Below are 22,077 nucleotides of genomic sequence, written 5' to 3'. Positions count from 1 at the left end.
CATTATCTTTTTCTACTCCCCCATACCACATAAGCACTTTGTACTTTTAGAAAGAGAAAGGGTTAAAAAGGTTTATTACCTCTCAAAGAATTATTTCATTTAAGTTGCTTTTGTTTGCCTCAAAAACTAACTCTTGCTTTAGTAACTTGGAATCATTAAGTTTTTCTCAAAACAACAGCAAAATATTGATCAATTCGCTTTCTTCTTTGAAGTTGCTGAGCCCATGGAACAGAGCTGCAAGTTAGCAAGTGCTTTCCATTGCTTTCAAGCACCATTGGCTTCTCAGGCACCTGAGCACTTGTCTTTAAGAGGCCAAGGCAGAAAAAGATATCATAGTGTCACCACCACAAAATTGGGAAGGCCCTTGTCAAAAATCACCTAAGTATCTCTCCTTTTATTTTTTTGAAAAAAATGATTTTCCCCTGCCATCAAGTAAGGATCATGCTTTGGCTAAAATGGCCCTCTAACCAGCTCTAACTCAAGAGACTTTACTGCATTTGTTCTGAGTTAAAGGACCATGTCTCTCCTCACAAAATATAACATTAAAAACAAAATTAAGCAGAATTGTGCTGTTAAAGAATTTTACATAAAAGTATAAATTATTGTCATTAAATGCATTGTCAGAACCAACTTGTCAATGACTCCTTGATTATATGAGAATACTGATGGCAGGAAAACTAGTGTTTTCCAATTGCAGAGAACAAGAACAATGCCATATTGTTTCTGAAAAGTTGATCTTTTACTTTTTATTCTGAGACTGTCCTTCTTACTTTTTTGTTGTTAAAATGTAATTTCTGGCACATGACACAGAAAACTGTTTTTAAGTATCCATCTAAACTTAAAACCAGATGTATAACCAGATATTCCACTTCTAGATATATGTCCAGCTACAGTAAGTACTGTGTGCATGTCTATCAAAAGAAATGTATGAAAATGTTCATGGCAAAATAAGAAATTTTTTTTTTTTACATAAAGTTCTGCCGGGCATGGTAGCTCATGCCTGTAATCCCAGCACTTTGGGAGGCCAAGGCAGGTGGATCACTGGTCAGGAGTTCAAGACCAGCCTGGCCAAGATGGTGAAACCCTGTTTCTACTAAAAATACAAAAAAAAAAAAAAACCTAGCTAGGCATGGTAGCCGGTACCTGTAATCCCAGATACTTAGAGGCTGAGGCTTGAACCCAGGAGGTGGAGGTGGCAGTGAGCCAAGATCACACCACTTCAGTCCAGCCTGGGTAACAGAGTGAGACTCTGTCTCAAAAGAAAAAAAAAGAAAGTTCATAGCGTCTTGAATTATAACGTCCATAAACTGCAAACTATCCAAATATCTATCAGTCCTATAATGAGACTGTAATATATTCATGTAATGGAAAAGAAGACAATAATGAAAAAAGAATGAACAATGAACAGAGAAAAAAATCCAACAACATGAATGAATCACACAGATACACTGTTGAGCAAAGAGGGCTGACTCAAGAATACCTCCTATATGATTTCTTTTATATGATGTTCAAAAACAGGCACAACTAATGACAAGTGACTACAGTTAGAATATCAGCAGGCAGTGGGGTCTGACTGAGAGGAGGCAGGGAGAAGCCTTCTAGAGTAATAAAATTATTCTATATCTTGATATGGGTGGTGGTTACATGGGTGTGAATATTTGAAAAAAATCAAATTGTCTATTTAGATATACAATTTGGCTATTCAGATATACATTTCACCATATATAAATTATATCTAAATAAAGATATTTAAGAAAATTATGAGACAATGGGAAAATTTTTCAAACATTATAATTTATTTTATGAAATGCCAGTGACACCAGATAACAGGAACTGTTATTTTAATATCTGTACTTACAAAATAACAAGTTGCAACTCTATATTAGTATCCCAAATAATTTTTTCCCAACTTTGTATTTTAAAAATGTATAAATTGAAACCTACACAAAATTGAAACACTAGTACAATTAACAACCATATGTCCTTCATCTAGAGTCACCAATTGTTAACATTTTGCTACAGTCACTTCCTCTCTCACTCTCTCAGTTTTGGCTGAACTGCTTGAAAATAAGTTGCAGACATCATGACACTTCATCCTTAAAGGATATTCTTCTACAGAACCAAAGTATCATTGGTTATGACTGGTTATCATTGTATCACTGGTTATCAATGTATCATTGTTAAATTGGTTAAGCCAAATTTATCATTGATATAATATTATTTAGCATATGGTCCATGTTCAAATTTCCCCAATTGTTCCAGTAATATTCTTTACAGATTCCTCCCATCCCCCATCCAGAAAACTATCCCAGACTCATGCATTGCATTTGCTTGTCCTATTTCTTTTTCTTTTTTTCCTTTGAGAGAGAGTCCCTCTATGTTACTCAGGATGGAGTGCAATGGCATGATCTCAGCCAACTGCAACCTCCGCCTCCCAGGTTCAAGCAATTCTCCTGCCTCAGCCTCCCAAGTATCTGGGATTACAGGCGCCTGCCACCACATCAGGCATACTTTTTTTTTTTTTTTTCATTTTTAGTAGAGATGGGGTTTCACCATGTTGGCCAGGATGGTCTCAAACTCCTGACCTCAGGTAATCCACCCACCTTGGCCTCCTGGGATTACAGGTGTGAGCCACCACATCTGGCATGGTTGTCCTATTTCTTGAGTCTTTTTCAGTCTGGTATACCATGTATCACATGGTAATAATTTTTTTAAATTTACTTTTGGCTTTTCACAACATTAAAAATTCTCACCCAATATAGGTCTTTTTTTTTTTTTTAAGAGATAGAGTCTTGTTCTCTTGCCCAGGCTGGAGTGCAGTGGCACAATCTAGGCTCACTGCAACCTCCGCCTCCAGGGTTCAAGCAATTCTCCTGCCTCAGCCTCCTGAGTAGCTGGGATAACAGGTATATGCCACCACATCCAACTAATTTTTGTATTTTTAGTAGAGATGGGTTTCTGCCATGTTGGCCAGGCTGGTCTCGAATATCTGACCTCAAGTGATCCACCTGCCTTGGCCTCCCAAAGTATAAGCCACTGTTCCTCGCCCCAATATAGGTTTTCAATTTTCCTGGTACATGAAACCCAAAACTCTCCTAGTGATTTTTATTTACTTAGTGTCTTTTGCAACCTTTATCACAGCATTAGTACCCAAATATCTTTATCCTGACAAGTCTGGATGAAGCTATTTATCAAATACAGACACAGGACAGCTCAATGTTTAAACAAAGCTTAAGATTATTTTGCTTTAACTCACCGTTGAGTCTGAGCAGGCCATGGGGTCTGGTTTGGCGTGGGCACTGAATTTGTGGGACTCACTAGCATGGCACTATAGATATTGGAAGCAACCACAAGTATGCAGAGAAGAATGGGCCCGATGATTGCACCTTCCAGGCCTAGGTAATATGCTCCACCGGCCACTGCCAAGCCTGTCAGGTAAGGATGGCCACCTCTGGAATAAAGAGCATACCAGTTAGTTCACGACCTTTAACACACAAAAACTGGAATAAATCTGAAATACATTTCTAATACAATGTTCATTCTTTAATACACTATGTTTTTTAGTATATTATCAGCTTTCTTTAGATCTTTCTTTAGATCACCTCGATGCATATAATTGAACATTACAATAATATTGAGACACAAGAATTTTTTTCCTGTGGGTGACTAGTGCCTCTGTTTATAGCTCCAGGAATGAAAGAATAGGCCGGGCGCGGTGGCTCAAGCCTGTAATCCCAGCACTTTGGGAGGCCGAGGCGGGTGGATCACGAGGTCAAGAGATCGAGACCATCTTGGTCAACATGGTGAAACCCCGTCTCTACTAATACAAAAAATTAGCTGGGCACGGTGGCGCGTGCCTGTAATCCCAGCTACTCAGGAGGCTGAGGCAGGAGAATTGCCTGAACCCAGGAGGCGGAGATTGCGGTGAGCCGAGATCGCGCCATTGCGCTCCAGCCTGGGTATCAAGAGCGAAACTCCGTCTCAAAAAAAAAAAAAAAAAAAAAAAAAAAAAAAAGAAAGAATAAAGTCAGCAATGTTAACAGCTCTTTTATACCCATTACAGGTGCCTGCCTATGGTGGGTTAATGTTGGCTTAGGACTGGTTAGGAGTCACCTGTTAAGTCTACCTCCATCAAAGATAATTAAGTGAGCATAATTTAGCATGTAATTCAGTTAATTATGCTTTTATAAGACAACAACAACAGTAGCATCCCTATTATTCATAGGTCAGGCTTTTGGCAACCTCCTAAAATATAATTTTTAACACAGGTAATGATAAAAGGCCTCCTGAGGAAAATCTCTGTCACAAAGCCCAAGATTTCTATTTCACAGGAGAATCAAAAATGCCCTCCAGCTTATTACAGTATCACTTACGTAAGTGGAATGAAATAAAATAGAACACAGCAGCATAGCACACTGATAATGAAAAGAAAAGACCACTGACCTCAGAAGGACTGAGAAATAAGTCACATCCTGTTTGTTTCTAGTTTTAAACATGAGATGAGAACAATTCAAGTGATGGGCAAATAACTAAATAACCTGGAAAGATGTTCTACATTACAGTTAAAACAAAGTAAGATTTGTGGAGAACCAGTCTTCAAGGAACCAATATGCTATACTGATAATGTGTTTGTCTTTCTCATTCCAAAAAAATGATTAGGGCAGTATTCCATGTTTTCTAAGTAAACTTCTTCCCTAAACAACACATTCAAGGAAAATTATCAAAAATGCTTAAAGCTTTTTTTTCACTCTGTCACCCAGGCTGAAGTGCAGTGCCGCAATCATGGCTTACTACAGTCTCGACCTTCTGGGCTCAAGTGACCTTACTATGTCACCCTCCTGAGTAGCTGGGACTACAGGCATGTGCAACCACACCAATTTAATTTTCTTATTTTTGTGGAGATGGGGTTTCACCATGTTTCCCAGGCTGGTATTGAGTTCCTGGGCTCAAGTGATCCAACTGCCTTGGTCTCTCAAAGTGGTAGGATTACAGGCTTGAGCCACCACGCTCAGCTTTAAAGCTTTTTTAAAAAAAAAAACAGGTGTGGGAGTTTATGAATAAAAGTGTACCCTATTAAAAACTAAAACAATTTATGCCAAACCTTTCATTTTCCAATGACAATGTTTAAAGACAGTATTTTAGGTCAAGCATGGTGGCTCACGCCTGTAATCCCAGCACTTTGGGAGGCCGAGGCAGGCAGTTGAGGTCAGGAGTTCAAGAGCAGCCTGGCCAACATGGTGAAACCTGGTCTCTACTAAAAATACAGAAATTATCTGGGTGTGGTGGCGCACCCCTGTAATCCCAGCTACTCAGGAAGCTGAGGCAGGAGAACAGCTTGAACCTGGGAGGAGGAGGTTGCAGTGAGCCAAGATTGAGCCACTATACTCCAGCCTGGGCGACAAAGCGAGACTCCGTCTCCCAAAAAAAAAAAGACAGTATTTTATTTTTAAGATAAAATCACATATAAATCTTTAATTCCAGCTATAAACCTTAATATAAAATTTATAGCAAATTTTAAGGAAATAAAAGTACTTAAGTAGAAATCATACTTATTCCTGCTCAAATGTCAAGTGTTACACACTAGTTAACCGTACTATGATGTTCAGCTTTTTAATTTTCTCTCTCAAGTTTTATACATAAAAGTTCCCCTAAGTCTGGCTTATGGAGTTGCTTGTTTCTTTTTGCTCTGGAACTCTGAGGCTTCAGAATTGTTCGATATCAGTTATTATTTAACTTTCAGCCTAGATTTTCATAAGCAATGTGAATCTGAATATATGATTAACTGAGAACTGGTTTGATTTACTTCATGCAATTTCTAAAAGAGACATCAAAACCTATAGAAACAGACATTTATTTATTGTATTATATGGCTAAAGTATTGATTCTGACTTAGATTTAACCTGTATTTATCATAAAACCATTCTAATTCTATCTTTAGAGAGCTCTGCTTGCCAGAAATTTACTTGCTGAGATTTGGTTTCACATGGAAATCGTCAGACATACAATCTAACATTTTCTCCAAAACCAAAGAAGTAATAAAAATAACGATTAACTCTTCATTGTACTTGAAATATTTGATGTATATCGGATCATAATTCTTTTCTAGGTTAAATGTCACTAAATCAAGAAAAAATTATTCACAAGTTGGTTTTAACTCGGGACACCATATATTAATATTATAAATAAACATGTAAATAAGAAAATATTGGCTGGGCATGGTGGTTCATTCCTGTAATCCTAGTGCCTTCGCAAGTTCAAGGCAGGAGGACTGCTTGAGCCCAGGAGTTCAAGGCTGCAGTAAGACATGACTGCACCTGCATTCAAGTCTGGGTGACAGAGATAATGTCTCAAAAAAACAAAGAAAAAAAGTTGCTTTGGAACTTTGGGGCAACAACAACCAAAAAAAAAAAAAGCCCAAAATATCATGCCTTGTCAACAATATTATTTTAAATTAAAATTTCATTGTATCAGTGGGAACACAAAAGACTATTTCACTGAAAACTCCTACTACCAGTTCTTTTGTACAACCCCAGGGGAAAAAATCCTACTTAAAAAAAAAAAAAAAAAAAAAACCAGAAATGCCTAACAACTTAAGAAATTCTGTGGCTTACATACCCTGATATGTCAGAGTAGATTGCAGTATCTACAAAGTATGTTGGCAAGAGATGAAAAATCAACAGTAAAATGGCCTTGCATCCTAACCCTTGTGTCAGCCACAGGTCTAGAACGGCAGGTACTGCTGCCCAATATGTCCCCAGGAACGGCACTGCTCCAAGGATTGCTGCTAACGCTGAAAGAAGAGTAAAAGAAAAGCAACTTAACATCATCAGCAAAACACCAACAAGCAACAGAACCTAAGCAGTGGCTCCTCCTCCTTAACAATTTACACCAAAACAAGTTAAATACTCACAAATCAAATATTAGGGAAATGATATACCCTAGATTAACTGAATTTTCTAGCTAAATAAAGGCTCAATATCTTAAAACGTGATACTAAAAAACTTTCTAAGTATGTGTTTTATTTATGGATCTATTCTTAAGCAATAAGACTTCAGGGTTCTGCAGTTGTTACTCTCAATCAGTAGTTAATATACAGTCCTATAAATACAGCTACAGAACATGTGTCAAAACTTGTACTGATTCCAAAGCCCAATCAGAAATTAGTTTCTAAACCTCAGCATATTCTTTACTTTGCTTCTTTCTAATAAAAATAAACAGAAAAAAATCCTGAGTTGAAGGACCCTGCTTCAAGGTCATTCCCTTCCACAGCAGGATGTTCAAGCGATCTTCCTCCATCTGGCTTCTCTCCAGCTTAAGAGTAAAGCAGATGTAGCATCTAGTTCTGGTCCTACCAGAAGCCAGGTATGTGACCTTGGAAAACTGGTCTCTCACCTATACGGTAAGACTACCACCTACTCTGTCCGCCTCAAAGGGTGCTTGCATGCCAGAGGGTAGGTTAGTGAAGATCACAGTAGGGAAGAACGTGAATGAACTTGAAGATGTAGAAGGAAGGAAGCACAGACAAATGGGGGAAGGGCAGCTGGTGGTAGAGGCAAATGTGAAAGGCAGAGATATTTAGGAAAACGAGCAGCCATAGAAATAAAGGAAGAAAAAGTGGAAGAACCATCATAACAGATCTTAAGAGGTATGGAGACAGCTTATGTGCCCTCAAAAGCATTCATCTTGCCCTGGGATGTTATCCCTCATGGACAAAGCTATTTGGCAACGCATTGCTCCCTGCCAATCAGTTAAATTCAAACATTATTTAAAGCCAATTATGTGCTAGGTTTTATGCTAAGTGCTAGAACATTTGTTCATTTAACAAATATATATATTTTTAATTTTAAATTTTTTTTATTTTTCAAAAAGACGGGGTTCCACCATGTTGGTTAGGCTGGTCTTGAACTCCCAACCTCAGGTGATCCGCCCACCTTGGCCTCCAAAGTGCTTGGATTACAGGCGTGAGCCACCATACCCAGCTCATTTAACAAATATTGAAGGCAACTGATATGGTTTGGATCTGGGTCCCTACCAAAATCTCATGTCAAATTGTAATCCTCAGTGTTGGAGGTGGAACCTGATGGGAGGTGATTGGATCATGGGGGCGGATTTCACCCCTAAGTGGTGTTCTAATGATAGTGAGTGAGTTATCGTGAGATCTGGTTGTTTAAAACTGTGTATTCACCTCTCCCCTCTCTTCCTCCTGCTCTAGTCATGTAAGACATGCCTCCTTCCCCTTCACCTTCCACCATAAGTTTCCTGAGGCCTCCCCAAAAGCAGGAGACACTATTCTTCCTGTACAGCCTGCAGAACAGTGAGCCAATTAAACCTCTTTTCTTTATAAATTACCCAATCTCAAGTATTTCTTTATAACAATGAGAGAACAGACTAATATAGCAATGTTTTGTGTGCTGGGTATGGTTCCAGCTGCTGGGGATACGGCAATAAACAAACACATTACAAATCATATTCTGCTCCTAATATGGACTAGATTGGATCTCAAGCCACAAAATTTAGTTTTTTAAACTTGAGGAAGTAGACATTTCCTAAATGGTAAAATGGCTTATCTTTCCTTAAACAGAGAACAGTGGAAGATATAACATGGTTGTTACCTGACGGTATGAAGACAATATTGATGCCAAATATAGTATGAGTCAGCCAGGTGTACAATCCATAGAAGCCAGCCATTTTGAGGGAAGCATCAAACACCCCTCTGGAATGCCCAAAGATAAAAGCAAAGAGTAAATAAACACAGTGTCATATTGTGATTTAGAAAAATCACGTGGCCACTTGATTCCAACTTTAGTAATAGCTTTAGTTTTCTACTGAACTGAGAATGCTGTTCTCATTTCAAAAAAACATAAAGACCTTACATTAAATATATTTACTTATTCTTTATATAATATGAAATGTTTTATTTTGAAATGTTTACTAAGCTATTCTTTACATTTCTGATGAAAAAAATAACTGAACTGAAATACCTTCAAATACCATATTCACTGAAATAATTCATCAACTTTTCACTTTTTGTGAAAAGTTACTTTCAGTTATTTCACCACCAAAGCAAATGGAAAGAAAATTAAGTGTGAATAACATATTTCCAAGGAAACAGTTAAACTCTAAGAAACCCAGGCTGTGGCCAGTCCTCCCCTTTTGGAAAGAGCCAATAAGGGATAGTGTAACTTGTATTTCACCAACCTTTCTTCTCTTTAACAAAATCTTCCTACCTTTCTTAAACTATGCAACTAGGCCTACAATGTAACATCTCTTAAAATGCTATCAAAGAATGATCATTGGGGGAGAATTTATGGAAAAAAATTTACTAATTCCAAAGGCAAATCAGAGAGAAAAATACAAGAAAGATAAAAACAGACACATATATTTGGTGACTAATAAAGGAATTTCGTACATGAAAATCTGCAATGTCAGGCGCTCTGTGTTTTTCAGTTGGAAGATTAGTAAGGCAGCACTAGTAAGGAGAAGAAATAAGGAACTCTTCAGGGAGCACAAAGACAGCAATCCTTAAGTAATCAGCACTAGTAACTTAAGTAACCTTAAGTAACTAGCACTTAGTAACCTTAAGTAACTAGCACTAGTAAGGACGAGAAATAAGGAACTGTTCAGAGAGCACAAAGGCGCAAACCTTAAGTAAGCACAAAATCATAAAAACCTGGACTCTATGGGGCGGTGCAGAGGGGTGCAGGGAAAGCACCCTCATATGTTCACTACATAGGAAGGAAAAGCTGTAGCTGAAAAAGAAGAGACTTTAGCAGCAATGGTGACCTTGTACATGCAAAAGGAAACACCAAGCTTTTCTAAAGCATCCCAAGAGGTATACTGTTAAGAGCAAAGCCAAATGCTGTAATCTAGTGATTCAGTCATTTAGCAGGGTTCTGGGACATGGATCCATGGACCCAATTCTAAAATCTCCTTTGTCATCCTGACTAGTAGCTTTCTCTAGAGAATGTCTTAAAGGTGCCATGACTCTGCAACAAGAACCCAGAATAAAGTAGGATCAAAAATACCCAAAGAAAGGGAAAGATCCCAAAGAAAATACAAGGGATTCGCTCAACAACTAAACAGAGAGGACAGAGAAAGAAAATGACAGAGCTTCAGGTTTTAAACCTGAGGGAGAAAGAATGGCATTGTCTCAAAGAAATGGAGAAGGCCAGAGTGGAAGAGGCATGAAAGAAATGGGGAGTTTGTTTAGTTTGGGCAACAGGAACTCAAAAAGGAGGATGAAAATACCCCAGAAGTAGCTGAAATAAGAGACAAGGCTTAACAGAGAATTCAGAACAAGACATCTGAGATGCACTAGAATCATAGAAGAGTAAAAAACATCTTAAAGGGGCAAGTGGAGAGAAAATAGGGCAACAGGTTGTGTTTTCATAAGGGACCTAAAGACAAAGAAATACCAGCCAGAGAGGTAACGAAATCATCTTGGTAGTAGAAGGAAAATCACTACAGTGCAGTATTCCCAGAGACCAAGGGTGAAGGTAGGTTTTGAGGGGGAGGAAATAATGACATCAGTGACCACAGAGAAAAAGTAAGGAAAAAAGTATAAAATTTGCCTACAACTAGGGAGGTCAATGAGGAAAACATATTATGTGATTTTTTTCTTTAACCTTATGTTACTGAAAAATTTTTAAGTCAAAAATAAGTTGACATCAAAGGTGCAACAGAATATCACAACTCCATCACCCCTCTGAGTGGCAAGTAGACAAGGCTAATCCAGTAAGGACCACATGTAGAAAACAGCACAGTCTTCTTCCACCGCCAAGAATATTGGTTGCTGGTAACGTTCTCAAGACAACTTTTAAATGCACTATGTATTGCTTGCAGTTATCAAACATATTCATGTAACTCAGTGAGGGATGAAGACAATATATTCCCCTCTACCTCATTACTCATGATCTGGCACACAAGTTTTATAAGTAAAACAGCAGAGAAAAATCCTCTTACAATTTACAAGAAGACAGAATTTTTTAACACCCTCAAATTCCTAGCAACTTCTACTTCTTGTATCAGCTTTATTAAATTATGATTTACAAATAATAAAACTCACCAATTTAAGCGTTCAATTCAGTGATTTGGATAAACATGTAAGTTCTATAACCATCATTACAATCAAGATGTAGAACATTTGTATCACCCCAAAAAGTTCCTTCATCCCCCTCCTATAGTCAAACCCTCCCTAAACTCTGGCCTCTGATGGCCACCAGATATGCTGTCACTATAATTCTGCCTTTTCTAGAATTTCATCTAAACACAATCATAAATTATATAGTTTTGTATTAAACTGTGGTAAAATACTCATGGCACAACATTTACCATCTGAACCATTTTGAGTGTGCAGTTCAGTAGTGCTACATTCACATTGTCATGTAGCCTTTGGTGTTTCTTTCACCTAGCATAATGCTTTTGGGCTTCACCCCACTGTTGAATGTATTAGTTTGTTCCTTTTAATTACTGAGTAGTATTCCATTATGTAGATCTACCACAATTTGTTTATCCATTCACCAGATGATATGCATTTGAGGTGTTTCCAGTTTGGGGGTATTAAAAATAATGCTGCTATGAACATTTCTGTACAAGTATTTGTAGATATATGCTTTCATTTCTCATCTGTAAATACCTAGGAGTGGATATACTGGGTCATACGATATCTATTTAACTTTATAACTAATACCAGCTTTAATCTCTCAATTCAGAAAAAATTAATAGTACATGAATACCAACCCAGAAACCACCACCCCCTACACCACAGCACATCTTCTTAAGGTATGAGGTTACATCTCACAGTATTATGTGACTGGATACTGGCAGGAAGAGCAATTCAGCTCATGAAGAGCTAAATAATAATGCATCTGAAGCTCCTTGTAACTGACCTAGTACACAGTAGATGCTCAATAAACAGTGGCTATTAGCAGAAAATATGATGTGTGCACAAGAAAATACTATTCAGCCATCAAAAAGAAGGAAATCCTGTCATTTGTGATAACATGGATGATTCTGGAGGACTTTCTGGTAAGTTATATAAGCCAGGCACAGCACAGATAGACAAATACTGCATGATCTGACTTGTAAGTAGAACGTAAGAGTTGAACTCATAGAAGTAGAGAGTAGGATGGTGGTTGCCAGGGGCTGGAGAGATGGTCAAAGGGTACAAAGTTTCAGTTAGGATGAGTAAGTTCAGGAGAGCTACTGTACAGCATAGTGACTATAGTTAATAATAATGCATTGTATACTTGAAAACTGGTAAGATTACATCTTACATGTTGTCACAACAAAAATGGTATGTGAAGTAATGAATATATTAATTAGCTTGATTTAACCATTTCACAATGTAACATTATATTATAAACTATAAATATATAAAATTTTTATTTGTTGACTAGCTGGTCGCGGTAGCTCATACCTGTAATCCTAAACTCTGAGAGGCCGAGGCGGGTGGATCACTTGAGAGCAGGAGTTCAAGACCAGCCTGAGCAACAGGTGAAACCCCGTCTCTACTATAATTACAAAAACTTAGCCAGGCACAGTGTGAGCCACTAGTTATATGCCAGATGAAATTTTATTTGACTTTGGGAGTAAATTATTCCTAGCAATCTCTGAATTTTAGGTTCCAAAGAACCATGGAGATGAGTGATAATTATATACCCAGTATTATAGGTTATTTAACTTTACAATTTTAAATAAACAAACTGAAACTTTCTGGCATGCTATTTGCATGTGCATAGCACATAACCATACTTTGCATGTAGTGTGTTATGTTAGCTTCCTGTTGCAGCTGTAACAAATTACCAAAAACTCAACTAGCTTAAAACATACTTTTTATCTTATAATTCAGTCCAGAAGTCCTAAAACCAAGATGTCACATTGTTTTTGGAGGATTTAAGAGAGAATCTGTTTTCTGTTCATTTTTAGTTTCTTGGGTCTGTTTGTTTCTTTTTTTTAAGGCTAGCTAAGTAAAGCAATGAGAGTAGAGAGGGAAAGAGCAATCTGTAACTGGCTGTGATTATTTAGTTGTAAGCATGACCACACTTGGACAAGCCTTTTCCAGCTTTTAAAGGCTGTCTTCATTCCTTGGCTCATGGCCCCAACTTCCATCTTTCAGGCTGGTAGTGTGGCATCCTCCAATCTTTCTCCATCTCTGAGCTCTGCTTCTATCCACATGTCTACTTTATTCTGACTCTCCTGCCTTTGTTTTCTAATAAGATGTTTTTACTGAGATGAAGCTCATATAACATAAATTTCATCAGTTTCATGTATACAATTGAGTGGTTTTTAGTACACGCACAATTTGTGCAATTATTACTATTAATTCTAGAACTTCCTTCCTCTTAAAAGGACTTTTTTAAAACTTGTTTATCTTCTTTCATTAAAAATAAATAAATAAAGATATAGTTGACAATTTTTTTTTGAGACTGGGTGTCAATCTGTCACCCAGGCTGGAATGCAGTGTTGTGATCTTGGCTCATTGCAACCTCTGCCTTCCAGGCTCAAGTGATCCTCCCACTGCAACCTCCCAAGTAGCTGGGACTACAGGCGCACACACAACCCACTATATGCGAAGCACTGTTACGTGCTGTCGTATGCAAGCAGCATACCAGAAAATTTTGGTTTGGTTATTCTACTTTGAGGCAGACTCTGGCTCTGTCACTCAGGCTGGAGTGCAGTGGCACAATCTCAGCTCACTGCAAACTCCACCTCCTGGATTCAGGTGATTCTTCTGCCCTAGCCTCCCGAGTAGCTGGGACTACAGGTGCATGCCCATGCCTGACTAACTTTTGTATTTTCAGTAGAGACGGGGTTTCACCATACTGGCCAGGCTGGTCTCAAACTCCTGACCTCATGATCCTCCTGACTCAGCCTCCCAAAGTGTTGGGATTACAGGCGTGAGTCACTGTGCCTGGCCAGTTCAGTTATTTTAAATAACCTATAACACTGGACATATAATTATCACTCATCTCTAGGATTCTTTGGAACCTAAAATTCAGAGATTGCTAGGAATAATTTACTCCCAAATTCAAATAAAACGTCATCTGGCATATAACTAATGGCATGCACCATATAGTTTGAATGGGCTACCAGAAATCATTAATCAATGCAAGCATATTACTTACGATCATACCGCTGGAAAGATTATTTTACCATTTCATTCTTTCATTGATTGATATCAACCAGTTAGTTGACATTTTTTGGATACTCAAGTTCAGTAAGCACTTCCCTGTCTTACTATCTATGAAAGTCATTATGATAACAGGGTTTTTTTTGTTTGTTTAAGACAGAGTCTCACTCTGTTGCGCAGGCTAGAGCGCAGTGGCACGATCACAGATCACTGCAACCTCCACCACCTGGGCTCAAGCAATTCTCCTGCCTCAGCCTCCCAAGTAGCTAGGACTACAGGCATGCGCTACCATATCCAGCTAATTTTTGCATTTTTAGTAGAGACAGCATTTCTCCATGTTGGCCAGGCTGGTCTTGAACTGCTGACTTTAGGTGATCTGCTCACCTCAGCCTCCCAAAGTGCTGGGATTTCAGGTGTGAGCCACTATGCCCAGCCTCATTTCTTTTGTTGGGAGCATTCCATATCTTTCTTCTAGCTACTTGAAACAATATAATTTATTACTGTTAACTACAGCCGTTCCACAGTGCTGTATAACATTAGAACTTATTCCTTCTAAGTAATTTTTGTATCCTTTAAGAAATCTCTCTCTACCCACCCCTTCTCAGGCCCAACCTCCCTTGAGAGGTCACATCTTCCCTTCCTTGGCTCATCTGCCCTGAAGACCCAGCTCCACAGTATGTTATATAGCAACCTGGCTGACATTAGATTTCCAGCATGAAGGGAACAGCCACACTGTGCATTCAGCCCTAGAGAGCTGCTGAAGGAGCACAGGTGATGACCTGCTTATGTGGAATTCTTCTATTCTCCTCCTCCAAACTAGTGGTGAATCACAGACAGAAACATACAATGACAGCATCACATTAGATCATCTGGAGGCTATGGCAGTAGTAAATATTAATTCAATATTTTTATACAGTATTACATGGTTATGTGTCCTTGACAATGCCCAGTGATTGTGGATGCTTATTCTAATACTAACTAAAAAAATAACCAAGGGGTTGTTTCAGTTACATAGACAAATAGCAAACATGTGTATCTCAAAACTACTTCCATAGTAAACCCAGTAAAATGAATTTAGCAGTTTTTAAAGCATCACAATGAGAAACCAGATAAAAGAAACATTTTTAAGGTAATTTACGGTGGAAACTTAAGTTTACGAGATGAATCTTTTATCAGGTAGGTTAAAAAAGGCATACATTTACTGTCTTATTATTTAAGAACTGCAGCTAATTTAATTTCCCCAAATATGCATTAAGACATTCCTGCTTGTATATTTCAGTGTTGGGAGAGATTTCTTTAAATAAATGAAAATACATTTTCTTTTCTTATAGCTTTATATACTTCCTTACACATTTAAATATTGTTTATATTCTCAAATCAATGAGAATTTGTACTAAATATTTAATTTGCTCAACGTAAAAAATGGAAACAGTGATTTACTAAATGATCAATGCTGACCTTTTTTAATCCAAATACTTTTAATTCTCCAAAATTGGGAGGTACAGGTGGGAAGCATGTTCACTTTCCAAATGTGAATCACATGACATACACATTCTCTTATTTAATTCAACAGGATGCCCACCCACTGGCACTGAAAAGCTGTAACCCCAGCAAGCAAGAGCCATACCCGTGTGCATGCACTCATGTGAAAATATCACACACACTAAATTGCATTGAGGCCGTGACAACATGCAACTTAGTAATGTGCAATATCTCCACCAGAGCAAGCAGAATGGGAGCATCAGGGAAGAAGGGTGTGATGTACACATTCAGGAGACAACATGCTGCTAAAGAGAGGAAAATGGTCTGGGGATAAAGGATGCATGCCACTGACTCAAAATTTCATGAAATGAAAACCCAACTGCAAATGTATTCAACTGAGAAGAATACTTATTCAGAATCAAAACAATGATTAAGGTTCAAAACGTCAATGAGATTATGATTATAAAGAAGCCACATATTTTGGAAGGCAAAGCTTCAAAAACAGACACTTTCACTGTCTGGTCATGCAATTAACCCCCAATTTCAATTCCACTTTTTACTTATTCACAGATCATATAAATGAATGTAATGATTTCCACTTAGCTGCAACATGGATGATGATTAACGACTGATGCTTATAAAAGTTGGTATCACTGATATTTGTAGGCTAATCTGTACTCTGAGGATATTATAATCATGTTTTCATAATCATTTATAAATTATAAATCATAACCATTTATTTTTTCCCTCAAAATCTTTTTCCATGAAGAAACATATTGCCTCTTCAACACAAACCTTCAGGATGAAAAATCCAACAGGAGCTCTTAGAAACAGAATTCACTATCATCTTCTCCAGAGGAGAAAGCTCTTCAGAGGAATCTCTATAAAATCTGTACATTTTAAATCTTGAAATTGAGGCAGTAAAGAAACAGCCTTAAGAACTTAAACTGCAAAAAAAATCACCTTGAATTAAAGCCTTCAATTTACATAACTTGATATAGCTTTGGTTAGAAAAATGGCTCAGGCCATAAACTGTTCTTTAGTCTTTAGTCTGTACCATATTTATCAGACTCATAAAAATCTATCAATTCTGAGAACCTTTAGATTATAGTTCTGGTACCAAAGGTTGTTAAAACTTTTTTCTGTATTTAAAATAATGTGATAAAAAAACAAATGGTTTTTAAATCCCAGTATACTTTGGAACCAAGACATAAGCTACTGTTATAATATATAATTAAGTGTGTGCACTCCCAAGAAGGTAAGTCTAATTTATAAAAGACGGATTTCCTCATATCCCTGTAGATGACAGCACTCTTTCTAATCTCAAATTCTCTCTGGAGACAAAGACCTGAATTTCTAAGTCCCACTCTCTCTCTCTTTTTTTTTTTTTTTGATATGGAGTCTCGCTTTGTCGCCCAGACTGGAGTGTAGTGACGCGATCTTGACTCTATGCAACCTCTGCCTCCTAGGTACAAGCGATTCTCCTGTCTCAGCCGCCAAAGTAGCCAGGATTACAGGCACCCGCCTCCACGCCCAGCTAATTTTTGTATTTTTAGTAGAGACAGGGTTTCACCATGTTGGCCAGGCTGGTCTTGAACTCCTGAGCACAGGTGATCTGCCCACCTCGGCCTCCCAAAGTGCTAGGATTACAAGCGTTAGCCACTGCACCCAGCCAAAGTCCCACCCTCTTATGTCCAAAAATGTAACTCATGATCTCACCTAACCAGCTCCTCCTGAAAGAAGGCATCATAGTGTAACAGAATACATGTTTTCAATCAGTTGAATGTAGGTGTGACTCACAGCTTTACTTACCACTGACTGGCAAACACGACATCTAGGAATTAAGTTTAAAACAAAAAAAGGTGGCATATTTGCTATGGAAAAAGGTGACTCAATGACAGACATTTAGAGGATGGTCTGCTCTAAGAAAGCAGAACAACAGAAAATTCAAAAGCTGTGAATTTGAAAATAGAAACATTTTTCTAAGAATAAGAGTCAGTAACAGTGAAGGTTACTTGAGGAAAATGGAAGTATCATCTTTCTTGAAGTTCTTTATGAACAAGGTAGATATTTTTCTGCAAGGCTTGGCATAAGCCACCCTGACTGAGAATTCCTACTAGTCTTTGATATGGCTGCTCCAATAGCTTTATCCTATCAGGAAGATAAAAAGGTTAGCTTTCCTTTTTGGTAGAGCATTTGCAGAAGCTTTTTGAGTCAGAAAGATATCACCTAGATAAAGAAAAGATAATCTACTGCTAGAATTTTTGTCATTTCATTTATTCAGTAAAGATGATAGCCAATGGTCATATAGGACTTAGGAGGGAAGCTATAGTTGGTACTTCCCTCAAAACAGCTTCACCCCAAATGCTGTTACACTGGATAATATACTCCCAAATCTGGAATCTTTACAGATTGCCCCCATGTGGATACCTGAGGGCACTATACAGATGTTAAGAGCATTTTTTTAAGAATCCCACTTGACAGCCAATCAAGGAAACAGGTATTGGTGAAGACCTTACACAGGCCTTGCTAGTAGGAAAAAGGGACAGAACTTAGCAAAGTTTCTACATACATTATATTTTCAGGAGCATGCATCCTGTTTGAATGTAACTGACGGTTTTCTATCAATTAAAGTGGGATTCTCCCCAGCTATTACATGAATACAGTGAAAAAATAAACCAATATCAGTCAGATCCGATTATCAGAGAAAAAAAAAAACAAGATTTCTGTGGAAGACTAGTTCCAGACAATGGTATTTATTAAACGTATGTGGAAACAGAAATACCAGCCAAAGATTCACTACTCAAGAGATGCTTAAGACCACCCGGTTAACAACATATTAGAAAAAAGAGCTCTAATAGACAATAGGAGGGTTTAATTTGAGATCAATTCCTAAGAAGTAAAAATGTATTTGAGTCTTGTTAATGAGCAATGAGGACAAGGGTTGGAGGAGGGGCTGAGAGAGGCCTGCTCCACAAAAGGGCCCTCCCTACCAGAAATGATGAAGAGGAAAAGATAAAGGAAGCCAAGAGCCACAAACTGGAAAAAGCTTATGAGGAGGAAAAGTTGAAGAAGTTCATTCAGAAATCAAGTCTGTAAATACACGGATGCCAGAAGTCACAATGAAAGTTTCTGGCCAGAACGTGCAGTGCATACAGAGCCTGTGACTTAGAGATAACCAACAATTCTGCATTTCCAGTATCTAATCTACCCCTTGCAGAGGGCACAGCTTGGCTGTAGGATAGAAGGAGAAACAGGAAGGCCACCTACTCTCCTTCTGGAGCAAAGCTAGAACTCGTGACAGCAGAGGGTTCTGAAAGAAGTAGGAGATGGGGGTGGTGGAAGCGGGGGTTCTCCTAAGCAAGTGACACGATGCTAAGAGCTAGTTTAAGATCCTGCTGATGGAAAGCTGATGGAGATAGACAATTACATCTTTGTAAATCACAGGTTTGAGAGGAGGTTATCAAAACTGCTTTGAATTTTTAATTTTTGTTTTGTTTTTGAGACAGGGTATTACTCTGTTGCCCAGGCTAGAGTGCAGTGGTGTGACCATGTTCACTGCAGCCTCTATCTTCCAGGCTCAAGCGATCCTACCATGTCAGCCTCTTAAGTAGCTGAGACTACAGGTGCGTAACATCATGCCTGGCTAATCTTTTATATTTTTAGTAGCCACAAGGTCTTGCTATGCTGCCTAGCTGGTCTCAAATTCCTGAGCTCAAGCAATCCTCCTGCCTCAGCCTCCCAAAATGCTGAGATGACAGGTGTGAGCCACTGTGCCCGGTCTATTTTTTTGTTTTTTAACAAACAGGGTCTTGGCCAGGCATGGTGGCTCATGCCTATAATCCCAGTATTTTGGGAGGCTGTGGCAGGCAGATCACCTAAGGTCAGGAGTTCAAGACCAGCCTGGCCAACATAGTGAAACCTCGTCTCTACTAAAAATACAAAAATTAGCTGGGTATGGTGGTCCACACCTGTAGTCCCAGCTACTTGGGAAGCTGAGGCAGGAGGATTGCTTGAACTCTGGAGGCAGAGGCTGTAGTGAGCCGAGATCACACCACTGCAATCCATCTCCAAAAAAAAAAAAAGAAACAGGGTGTTGCTCTGCCACCAAGGCTGGAGCGCAGTGGTATGATCACAGCTCACTGTAACCTCAAGCTCCTAGACTTAAGTGAGCCTCTGACCTCAGCCTCCCAAGCAGCTGGGATTACAGGTGCATGCCACCAAGCCCAGATAATCAAAAATTTTTTTTTTGTAGAGACAAGGTCTCACTATGTTGTCCACACTGATGTCAGACTCCTGGCCTCAAGCGATCCTCCTGCCTCAAGCAATCTGAGTTGTTGGAATTACAGGCATGAACCACTGTACCCGGCCTGAATATTTTTCTTATTAACAACTGCACTGTTCATATTTATCCTCTCAAAATGAGATATTTTTCTTATTAACAACTGCACTGTTCATATTTATCCTCTCAAAATGAGATAAAAACCTTGAAAATACCAGAGTCCTTCACTAGCTTTGCACTGAATATTATTAGGATGTTCAGACAAAAAACAGGCTTATTATGGAAAAAAATTTCTGGGAGAAATAAAAATAGCATAAACCTTATCCCTACCTGATAGCTTCTTCCACAGACTGGCCAATAATATTAGAAGAAGGACCTGGCTGAGATAGTGGAGTCAGGCTTATCACCCACTTCACTGGCTTGTAGTACTCATCACTGGAACTTAATAGATAAAATAGTGTGGTCAGGAAAATTATCTGCAAAACAAAGGACAGTATCTCCTAAAAAATCGTATTTGGAAACTGTAGGAAGACAGATATCTACAACTGCAAAATGAAACCAGAAATATGCTTCAACAGGGAAGGAAATGGGATGTATACTTATCTATGTGGACATACCAGAGAGAGTACAAAATTGAGAAGGGCCGTCCCGCTGTAGAAAAGGATGGTCAGGAGCGTAGTGACAGTGGTGAACAGCAGGCTCACATTTCGGCTCATAACAACCCACAAAGACTCCAAGATCTGATGAAGAGAGAAAGCTGGATATCAGAACCAATCCTCATGAAAAAAGTGTCTACAGCCATCTAGTATGCTTTTAATACAATGTTTTAGTACCATGAACTGAAAAGCTAGAACTGAGGATTATTTCAAAGGAAAATTTAAATAAAAAAGAGCAACACAAAATAGTCATATAATCAATAGTAAGAAAATGGTGAATCCACACCAAATAATACAGACAGCCATTAAAAAATCTCTGTTATAACGTGGGAAAATATTTTACAATATAATGCTAAATTTAAAAAGCAGGATTTAAAAATTGTATATATAATTGGTGGGGCGTGGTGGCTCATGCCTGTAATCCCAGCACTTTGGGAGGCCAATGCGGGTAGATGTCCTGAGGTCAGGAGTTTGAGACCAGCCTGACCAACATGATAAAACCCTGTCTCTACTAAAAATACAAAATTAGCCAAGCATGGTAGTGCATGCTTGTAATCCCAGCTATGTGGGAGGCTGAGACAGAAGAAACACTTGACCCCAGGAGGCAGAGGCTGCAGTGAGCCGAGATGCACCACTGCACTCTACCCTGGACAGCAAGAGCAAGACTCCATCTCAAAAAAAAAAAAAAATCGCTGTAGCTTTGTAGAAATGGCAAGCAGAGGATATAATAATGCATCACTTAATGATGGAGACACATTCTGAGAAATGTGTCATTAGGCAATTTCATCCTGCAAACATCATCGAGTATACTGATACAAACCTAAATGGTAAAGCCTGGCACAACCTAGGCTATAAGGGACAACCTACTGCTCCTGAACTATAAACTTTGTAGCATGTTACTGTACTGAGTATCACAGGCAACCACAACACAGGTATCTGTATATCTAAACATCTAAAAGGTTCAGTAAAAATACAGTACTATAATCTTATGCGACCATGATTGTCTATGTGACCCATCGTTAACAGAGATATTATTATGTGACACACGTCATGATTTACCTACAGGAGAATATGCTAGAGTACAACCTGTAGTTATATTTATCTTGTAGGATCTTAAGTGTAGGCCATGAAATTCCAGTATGTGCTTTATTAGCTGTCTAGCCCCCACCCTTGCCATTTCCAACTTAGACCCATCTACAAATATAAAAAGCATCACCTCAATGACTTCATTAAATCACAATAAAAGCAATGAACAGATAGGGATAAGAGCAGTGCTCTGAGGCCAAAAATCTTTCTTGAGACAATGATCAGTATATCGAGGTCTACTGAGTTCAGCTGATTTGTCACCTACACATTCACTAGAACCAGATATCGGGAGTAAGATTTCTCATATATATTAAGTATTAATAAAGGAGGTACAATATCTATAGCACACCTGCACATTTCATTTACGATCTCAAATCCCCTTATTACGATATCTGTTCTATTCTTCCCAAGTGGGCTATCCTTCCTCTTAATGAAAAATA

General features: G+C 38.4%; 1 protein-coding gene across 1 annotated transcript in view; it reads right to left on the bottom strand.

Moving 5' to 3' along the window:
• The window catches only part of TMEM245 (transmembrane protein 245), a 104,578-nt gene that overhangs the window by 13,843 nt on the left and 68,658 nt on the right, over positions 1 to 22,077 (bottom strand). Inside the window, exons 13-17 of the mRNA XM_012439043.2 lie at positions 20,513 to 20,635; positions 20,226 to 20,371; positions 8,613 to 8,713; positions 6,616 to 6,790; positions 3,257 to 3,451 (exon numbers count right to left, since the gene is read on the bottom strand). Coding sequence (XP_012294466.1) covers positions 3,257 to 3,451; positions 6,616 to 6,790; positions 8,613 to 8,713; positions 20,226 to 20,371; positions 20,513 to 20,635 — 740 coding nt within the window. The remainder of the gene's footprint in view (positions 1 to 3,256; positions 3,452 to 6,615; positions 6,791 to 8,612; positions 8,714 to 20,225; positions 20,372 to 20,512; positions 20,636 to 22,077) is intronic.

Source organism: Aotus nancymaae, unplaced genomic scaffold (genome assembly GCF_030222135.1).
Source record: "Aotus nancymaae isolate 86718 unplaced genomic scaffold, 86718_ANA_hifiasm-v0.15.2.pri h1tg000003l, whole genome shotgun sequence".
NCBI classification, from domain to species: Eukaryota; Metazoa; Chordata; class Mammalia; order Primates; family Aotidae; genus Aotus; species Aotus nancymaae.
Note: the sequence above shows the minus strand (reverse complement) of the source record. Positions and strands in the feature narration are given on the sequence as shown.